The sequence below is a fragment of the Sipha flava genome, unplaced genomic scaffold (genome assembly GCF_003268045.1).
Source record: "Sipha flava isolate LNK unplaced genomic scaffold, YSA_version1 1_pilon_pilon, whole genome shotgun sequence".
NCBI classification, from domain to species: Eukaryota; Metazoa; Arthropoda; class Insecta; order Hemiptera; family Aphididae; genus Sipha; species Sipha flava.
In genome coordinates this window covers 5,732,953-5,743,178 of record NW_020272783.1, presented here as the reverse complement: position 1 = coordinate 5,743,178, position 10,226 = coordinate 5,732,953, and the positions used below count along the sequence as shown (strand labels likewise).

At 24.5% G+C, this 10,226-nt stretch overlaps 2 protein-coding genes across 2 annotated transcripts in view; both read left to right on the top strand.

Moving 5' to 3' along the window:
* Positions 1 to 4,929: 4,929 nt before the first annotated feature.
* LOC112682040 (tail-anchored protein insertion receptor WRB-like) lies at positions 4,930 to 6,720 on the top strand. The gene is made up of 4 exons (XM_025552494.1): positions 4,930 to 4,998; positions 5,091 to 5,256; positions 5,342 to 5,409; positions 6,474 to 6,720. The coding sequence occupies exons 1-4, from the start codon at positions 4,930 to 4,932 to the stop codon at positions 6,663 to 6,665; spliced, it is 495 nt and encodes a 164-aa protein (XP_025408279.1). The 3' UTR covers positions 6,666 to 6,720.
* A 3,107-nt stretch (positions 6,721 to 9,827) lies between these two features.
* LOC112682193 (sodium channel protein Nach-like) overlaps positions 9,828 to 10,226 on the top strand; it is a 1,124-nt gene continuing 725 nt past the window's right edge. The window contains exon 1 of the mRNA XM_025552719.1: positions 9,828 to 9,839. Coding sequence (XP_025408504.1) covers positions 9,828 to 9,839 — 12 coding nt within the window. The remainder of the gene's footprint in view (positions 9,840 to 10,226) is intronic.

Genomic DNA, 10,226 nt, shown 5'->3' with positions numbered 1-10,226 from the left:
ATAACTACATACTGTTGGAGATATCCATGAATTATAGATTATTAATAAATAATAAACTTCATAATATATGATAATATATTATGTGCAAATATTTTTTAGTTGTTGAAAATATTTATTGAAATTAAAAAGCTTTTTATTTTATTAGGATCTAAGAGAAAAAGAACACGGCCAAATAAACTAAGTAATTATATTACTGAAGTAAATACTGGTGAAAGTGAAAAGCCTAACCCAAACAGTGGCGTATATAGGAATTAATTTCGGGGGGGGGGGGTGTTATGAAAAAATATATACTAAATGAAGGTTATAAATTAACTTATTTTTAATAACTATGAAAATTAAAATACATAAATTTAATTACAGGACAAAGTCTAATTTTCGAGGTAGATTTGCAAAATTATTTATCACTTCTTCAGTGTTTATTAAAATACTTCGATAAATTGACATGAGATAATCCTGTTAGTCGATTTTCGCTTGTACTATTTCTCAAGCACGACTTCAATCTTTTCAATATCGAAAACGATCTTTCTGATGACGCTGTTGAGACTGGTAAAGTTACTAATATTGACATTAAGCACCATATATTTGGAAAAAAATCAACGGATAGTTTATTCAAAGTATCAATAGCAGATTTGGATTTCTGACAAACCACGGAACATTTGCAATTATTCTGAGGACTTTGTTTTGGACAATTTGCATTTTTTTGATGTGCGAGGATGCACGATTACCCCATACCGGGCAAGCGTATGTAAGAATTGGGCGTATAATTTGCTTAAAAATTAGGAGAGAACATTTTTTCCCATACTAGACAGTTTCTTTTTAATTAATACATAGATTAAAGAAATGCACACGTGGGTCGTACTAACCATAAATTTCGGGGGGGGGGGGGTTGAACCCCCAAAACTGAACCCAAATGATATCATGACATGCTATCATGTCAATTATTTATTTATCAATTTATTATTTTGGACACTTTAATAATGAATCTTAAAATGAGATTTTCTAAAGAAAGTATGAAGTTGGCTAATATTGTGGATGGTTTTTAATGTTTGATTATTCAAAAGGCCTTACATTTCTAAACCATTATAAATTAAATTAATTAATTGTTTTTAAATTAAACATTAATGAAAAAAGAATGGTAATGCTAATTTATTTTTGTATAGAGTTTATTGAATATCGATATGGAAAGTTTAAAGGCAGTAATGATGGTTGCACAAAATCTTAAAAAAATATCTACCGACAGTAAAATGATGACACCTGCAGAAATGGCTGAAATTGCATCACCTAACACTTTTCCAAACTTGTATAAATTGTTGAACATAGCTTATACAATTCTTATTAATAGTGTTACTTATGAAAGAGCATTCTCTGCTATGTGGCGGGTAAAAATTGGCTACGTTCAACAATGTTACAAGACCATTTTTCAAATTTAGCTTTATTAAGCATTGAAAGAGACTTAACTAATAACATAGACAGTAATAGTGTCTTAGAACATTTTATAGCTAATAATAAAAATAGATGAATAGATCTTAATAAGTAAATTACAAATTATAATCTATGAGATTATTGATTATGTCATTTTACGTAAAACATACTACATTTTTTACCAATTTACAGTTTAATTTTACATTACAGTAAATTAATAGCTATTGGAATATAAAAACAAAATAGTTAACAAAAATTTTCAAACACCTATCAATATAATTATTTAATTATCATTATATTTGTATAGTTGTATATTTTAAGTTCAAAGCGTAATAATGAAAATAAGAATATATTACACGTCTTCAATAATAAAACTATTTTCTTTTTTTTTTTTGCCCTGGGGGCGGTTTGAACCCGGATTAATGCTAGAATATTATATATTTATTTTGTGATTTACATAATAATAGCATTATTTTACATGACCTTTTAAAATTATACCTACATTATCTTCAAGACTTATTTTGATTGGTAAACATAATCATGACATCAAAACCAGTGGCACTTACAATTTCAAGAATAAATCCAATTTCAGAAGTGTGTTAAAAATATATAGTTTTATCATTATTTACCCATTAATTTATTTGCTCATTGATATAATTTAATTTTAATATTTCAATAACTGAACAATTAAGAGGACGCATAAAAATATGAATTTAACGTCATTAATATTAAACCCGGTCGGAATTAATTTATTTGAAATAACTTTTTATAAAATGTATCAATAAAAAATACGTTTTCATGAATTCGGCCATTATAGTTCCAAAAGATGGCACGAATCGTGTATAAGAACTGGTTTCAAGCCTCGGCCTATCACAAGCTTGTACATTTTTTTCGAGTGGGAGAATAAATACCAGCATTAATAAATATCATCGGACCAACAGGACCCAACAAACCTGAAGACAATTCGTGTGTCACGTTATGAGTAGGACGTTAGTTGTGGAACGTTCTGCTGCCTACTGTCTAAATAATTTTACAGTCAAATTTGTTCCGACGATTAAAATCTTCCCAACACATTACGAGTAAGTTAACTAATATCTGTATTATTATTAATTATAATAATCGTAAGTAAACTCAATAAAGTAAAATATTTATATATACTACGGTTATTATACATATGATACTACCTATTTATATATATTTAAATGTGTTTTTATTTATAATTTATAATATAAATGAACATACAATATAGGTTCAAACAATTTCAAATATAAATTTAAGTTTCTATTTCTGTGTTATCTATGTATAAATAAATATTTTAATTCCATATTTTCACTAGTAAGATATTAAATGTTCAAGTTTTAAACCTATATGGGCTCAAAACAAATAAAAATGTTAAATAACTTTATAAATTATTTATAACAAAGCTATTTTGCTTTATGTTCACCAATACAATTTTTAATTTTCTCCAGCAATAACTCAAGACATTAATAACTTCTCCTTTAATACAGTGAAATTGAGAAATTGTTATACATTACCAAATTTAATTTTACCTTTTACATTGAAGGAAAAGAAAGCTAATTACCAATTATAAAAACATAAAATACAATTTAATTACAATTGCATGTAAAAAAGTATATGGTGGGTGACAATGATTATATCCAATGATATCCCATAATTCATTTTAGAAGATTTTAACTAGCTATTTACTAACTATAAATACTAGTATTTATGTATTAATATGTTCTTTAATTATATTTATTAAAGTACTACTAATTCTTTCAACATTTTAGTATTAATTATATTTGGTATGTAATTGTTATTTTAAGATTGGTAATACTTATGTTCTTATTTATTAATAATTAAGGATAAACATATTATAAGTGTATAATATCACATAATTATTTTCTTATATTTTATTCTGTATTACTAAAGTAAAAATCTGTTAACATTTTACATATTCATTTAGAGAAACCAAAAGATAGTCATGTCAGACAGAATCTATTTTACTTGCTGAAATTTAGAATATATATTTTTAGAAAAATGTAAATTCCGTACTTAAATATTTTTGATTTTCATGTATCAATATTAAAAACATTTTGGAAACTTGTATCATTTAGGGTAGATCTTGGTGAATGCTAAAATTCTAAAATGTTTTAAAATGATGGATACTACTATAAAGTGTAAGATGAGAATATAAACATAATATTTTTTTGGTTTTATTTTATTGAATACTATTTTACTACAATTTAAAAGTTATTTTTAGGTCAATATAAATTACAACTAACTTTAAGATTAACTACCTACATTAGGATTTTAAATCTTTATATATATAATATAAAAAATATGATTAATAATCTTCTTTATTATTGTTTAGTTGCTTAGACTACTATATAAAATATGACAACAATAACTCTTGCTAAAAATTAAATTTAAAAGAAATTATTATAGTATTCATTTTGTACAATACAAATTTTTATTTTTATTTACAGAACTTGGATTTTTTTTTTTTTTTTGTTAAACCAAGGATACTTTGGAAGCCAAGTTGCTATCAATTTAAATTGATATATCTAATTTTATTTCTAAAAATTCAAATTTTAATTCATTTCATTTTATATATATTTTTTTTTGATTCAACCTTTAGAAAGTGTCCTTCATGATCTGGGTAACCACTTAAATTTATTTTTTTTTTAATTTTATACATTAAATATTTAATGGTAAAAAAATAAAATTTATTTAATTTACATATAATATCTTAATACTTTTGAATCATTTGATTAAAATTAACTAATAATAATCAACTCTTAATAAATAGCGTTATTCATTAAAAAATATAACTCAATTTAAATTTATCTATCTAATTTTGATTCAAAATATTCAAATTTTAATTCATTTCATTTTATATTTTTTTTCAGAACTTGGATTTTCAATTCAGAAGGAGCCTCTGTCCCGTCTTAAGGTTTAACAATTTTGTGTTAAGTTAGTTTGTTGTACAGAGATAAATTTATTAATGATTTACAATAAAAACCAAGGTTTGCAAAAATATTTTGTCAAATATAAAATCACGTTAAATAGAAGTTTGTTATAGAACAGTTTCAATTTTAAGTTTAGAGGAGTTTACATACGTAAAATTGAGTAGCCACATGTTTCCAGAGGAGTTTACATAAGTGTAATTTAGTAGCAAAATATTTTTAAGGGGATTTACAATATTTTAGGGGAGCTTACATGCACCTGGTAATAACTATACTTTATCACAAATTTATCTCTGTGATTGATAGATTTTTATCATCAACTAAATAAATATGATAACTTTAAATGATAAGAAATGAAAATATTGTTTTTATATTCTTACCTGAAGAATTTTGTTAGTTTTTATTCTGTTTATTATTATAAATTAAATTAAATATCATTTAAAATACTTTACCTTTCAATAATTAAATTTTTAAAAGTCTTGAATTTTGTGATTGGACCAAACCATTTATTTTTGGTATTTATACAATATTTATTAATATGCGATTGCTGATTTTATCAATTATTTTTAGTTTTGGTAATATGTTATCTTTTAAATTTCTTCTAAAGGTAAATTTTTAGCTAACAATTGTTATTCTTAAAATGTATCAAATATAATTTTATGTTTTATACTAATATTTCATTACCAAACCTACTTGTAGTTAGTTTCATGGTTCCTGGATAACAATATAGAAGACCGTAAAATAAGAGATAAAATAGTGCATTTAAAAAATGAACAATCAAAAATTTCTATTGTAAAAGAGTTTGCTAAACATGCAAAGTTGCAGCGACAAATAAATAAATCAAATGACCAATTGAAAAATAAAAGTATGTTTCTATTATTATTATATCTAATATATTTATTTATGAAATTATTATAGTACTGTGATTTAATATAAAAATTAATTTTCAGTCCGAGAAAATGCGTCTAAAAATTTTAAACTGAAATTTATTTGCAAATTATCATTATATATTTTCTCTGTAAGTATATTCTATGTATTGTATAGAAATATATTTTTTCTAATTAAATTATTATTTAATTGCATATTCATTGCTTCTAAAATACCTTTCCATCTCTCCCTATCCAAGCCGCTCCCATATCTAACAATGGATTGAATTTTTTTAGGTCTTTTTCTATTCTATCATTCCATCTCTGCCGAGGTCTGCCTCTTGATCTTTTCCCTGTTATTTTGCTTTCTGTGACTTAATTAGTGTGCCTTCAGCTCGCCAGGCATGACCAGCCCTTTTTTCCAGTCTCTTTCTGACTAAGAAGTATCATAGATTTGGCTTATTGTATAGTTACCGCAGATTTTCATTGTTTCTTCTTTCAAATCTTTCAAAGTCATTATTGTTTACTGGTCTATATATTTTCCTTAATATTTTACTCTCAAATATCTGCAGTTTTTCTTCATACCCATGGGTGCTAGATCATGTGACATTAATTGCATATTAGTTGTTTCTAATTTTATAATTTTAAACTTGTTGATTTTTGTTAAGCTTATTTTCTTAAAATTAATTTGTCGTATACTGAATTACTTTTAGGCCATATAACTTGGTATTATATTATTTCATAAAAAATATTGTTTTTATATAAGTTAAAATATTTAATTCAAATAATTCCATACATTTTTATAATTACCAAAAGAAATTAATACTGGATTTGAACATAGAAAACAGTAGGCTCAATATAATTTACCTATATATAAATCTATATTAGATTTTTTTATTAAATTAATGTTATACAAAATCAAATTATTTATTTTTATAATTCTCAATTTTCGTTCTCATTCCGTCATCTCACTCATAATTTATTTCATCCTAAACGCAGGTTTCCACATTTAAATAATTTTATTTATATTTATTGTAAAATATCTATAAGATATAAGTTTACAAATATAGTTGTATCTAATTTCTGTTCCTTGAAATAGTTTTAAAAATGTAATATTTATTTTAAAATACATTTAATAATCATTGTATTAAATATAAGATTTAATTTTCAAATATATGCTTAAACATTATTATTAATATTTAATTTCCCATTTCAGGCAATTGTAAATTTCATATTTGTTTATTATAATTATCATCAAACTGTCCTGAACAATCTACCTTCTAATTGGTTTTCACCATTATCGTGGTTAGTTAGTTGGCCATCGTCTCAAGTTGATACAATGGGTTTTATTTTTTGGTATAGTATCACCAACTATGTTGCTAAAGTTACCACTAATAATTTATTATAAGAAATAAACATTTGTATATATATTGAATTATTGATGTTAAAAAATCTGTAGATAAGATAAGAATTAATTTAAACCTTTCAAAATAACAAATACTATTTGTGTTAAAATTAAATTATATTTTGTAGTTATATTTTATATCCTCTCATTTTTTATTAAATAATTAAAAATTCTTTAAGTATTTCTGTCTAGATTTTAAACCTGTGTATTAATATCTGGTGTTTTGTTGACGACGAATGGTTGATAGTACTTATATAATAATTTGTAATTTCTATAATATATTATTTACTTATTTTTAAAATATGTTTGTAATGTTTGTAATTATTCATTTTAAAATTATATAAATGAGTAGGTAAATATAAAACAAATAAACAATAAACAATTAAATAAATGCACAGTACACAGAAGTCTGTATTATCACAGAATATTATGTAGTATTATTCATGAACAAGTACTGAGAAAAAAATGTATATTATACATATATAATATATATGGATTCTTCACGCTAGTTACTTTAACAGGCACCAAAACCTGCCATTAAATAAAGTGCCCCATAGGCGTAATTTGAGGGGGACTTGGAGGGGCTTAGCCCTTCCAATATTAAAATTAGCCCCTCCAAAAATTTATAATTAAATTAAAATATCAAATTCTTTATTAGTTATCTAATCTACATAATACAGCAAACGAGATCAATCAATTTTTATGATTTAATTTTTAGGATCTATTAAATGTGGATGTAAATACACTTCAATCAGAAATGCTTGTGGTAAAAACTGTGTGACCCGTAGAAACTCCAGTTTCATTTTGGAAGATATCAAATCAATCATGGATGCAGAGCTTTATCCTAATTTATATAAACTGTTATCATTATCTTTAACAATTCCAATTAGCTCTGCAACATGTGAAAGATTATTTTCAGCAATGAAAAAGATTAAAAATTGGCTTCGAACATCTATAAACAAGATTTACAGATTTGTCATTAATTTATATAGAACGAGATTTATCGAATGAATTGTCTAACGAAAAAAAATTAAATAAATTTGCAATTTCTAACCGAAGGTTCCAATTAAAATAATATACTTAATAAAAAAATATAATATATTACATTTATTTACCTAAATTTTGTTATTTTTTTCATACAAATATTTTTAGTTTTATTAATAAACGCATTATAATATATTAAATGTAGGAAAGTGGGTGAGAAAAATATGATATCGCTATATCGATAATTGGGGTGAAGGTGGAGGGCAGAGCCCCCCACGGGTTTGTTTCATTTAAATATGTTAAGCCCCTCCAAGTTAAAAACTGAAATTGCACCTAAGAAGTGCCCGCTAAATACGATTTAGCGATGAAATTTTACGTAATAATTGTATTAATGAAATATTAAAAAATAGCAGGTAAAATGTGTCCGCTATGTTAGCGGATTGTTTAGCGAGACATTGTAATAACGGCTCTAAAACTACTTTTATATCATTCCACATACTATATATTGACTAAATCTAAATATGGTTGTACAGTGGTAAAATACGGTAGAGCAGAGATTCCCAAACTTCTTATAGTACAACCCATTTTGGAAATTATTTCAATTTTTACGACCCAAAATAATATCATTGATCATTTTAAATTGAAGAAAAATATTATATTTATAAAAAAAAGCTTATACTATGTAATTTAATTACTAAGTATATAATTTTATCGTGAAGGATTTAATTGTTTCCTATTTTTCATAACTGGATTAATATCTACTTTTTTATTTTGATTGCAAAGAACTTGTTGTAAGCTCATCATCAATTAATTTTCTTTTTTTAACCGCTGACTCAGATATTATCTCTGTTTCTTCAATTTTCGCAGAACTTGTCAATGACTTTTTATTTCACCATTTGTCCATAATAACTGTACAAACGCACAAAAAAAAAAAAAAAAAACGAATTTATTAGTTATTTATAGTTATAGAAAGATTTAAATTGCGTGCATGTATCGTATTCAATGTACCGTTTGTTACTGAAAATAATCAAATTATTTGAACGTCATTCAGGTACTAACTTGTTTTAAATATATTGCTATATTTTCAATAATCATTAATCCGATTGCTTTGTGTTGACACAGTCGAGCATAGACATATAAAGAAATATTATTATGTCTATTGGTCACAGTAAATTTGCAATTGTCACAAACGCAAATAACAGTTAATAATAAAACTAACTAAATAATTAAACATCAACCATAAGTAATAGAAACACATGAAAAACATAACGCGACCCACTAAAAATATAATTGCAATCCATTTTTGGGTCGTGACCCACGGTTTGGGAACCTCTGCGGTAGAGCACATACTGCAGTCACAATGCTGTCATTAAAGTGCATACCAATAAGATAACCTTTTAAAATTAAAAATTGAATTTATATTAAACTTATTATGAAAAAATACTAAAAAAAAAACGTTCTTTATATTCATCATTTGGTTGTATATATAAAAATATTACTAATGAAATATGTTAAGAAAAGCTTACAATTTAAAATATAATTGTTAATTATTAACTTAATTAATTGTTTTATTAAATTATTAATTATAGCTTTTGGGTTAACTTTTATCTCACAATGAATATTAGCAACAGGGTTGGATAGGCTCATAGGGAAAAAGGGATTTTCCCTGTAGGCCCTCGCCCTACATTATGTCCGTGGCTCCTTCCATATTATTAATGTTTTCATGGATATTTATTATTATTATTTTTTTTTTTTATAGTTAAATTATTTAAATTAAATTAGGATGAGGAAATATAATAGATTTTTATAAGCAATTTTTTTTTTCATTTTGGTGGCTCCATTAAAATATTTCCCTGTAACAAAAAAACTTCCTATCTACCTTAGATTAGCAACGCCATATAGTGGGATTTTTCCATAGTATTTAATTAGTTTTTAGATAGTAGTTTTGAATTTTTTTTTTCTGGTATTGAAATTGTCACAGGAAAATTCACAAGAATTTGAATACATTTTTTATCATCTACCTACCAGAAACATTGTTTTTTCACATATTAATAAAGCTGATTGAACGTTTTTGGGAATATTGTCCATTTTAATCAATTGTTGCCACCAAAATTAAAATTTCTCCAATACTGAATTAATTATATCTTCCTATTAACTATATAGGTATAGAATGGCTAAAACATGTATTTATCGGTATTTATAAGATAAGAATTTATATTGAAACCAATTCTACATGTAAAATTATAACGAATAGGTATCAATATTAAACTATTTTATATTTCATTTATTAAATATTTTTATTACCTACCTAATAGTAATATATAATAATTTTTATTGTAATAAAATGTAATTTAATCATAATAAATTTGGAATTGTTATTACTGTTGTCGATTATCAATATACAAAATAGGTATATTTTGATATAAATGATAATTATTTTTTTGTAATATTCTACTTCTATAATAAGAATCATGACACATAATATTTTTCATTTGATTGAGGGGGGAGGCGGTTAAAACCCCAAAACTTTTCTTATCGGTATGCCCCTGCTGCGTGATAAAAAACCTGTATAAAGGATTC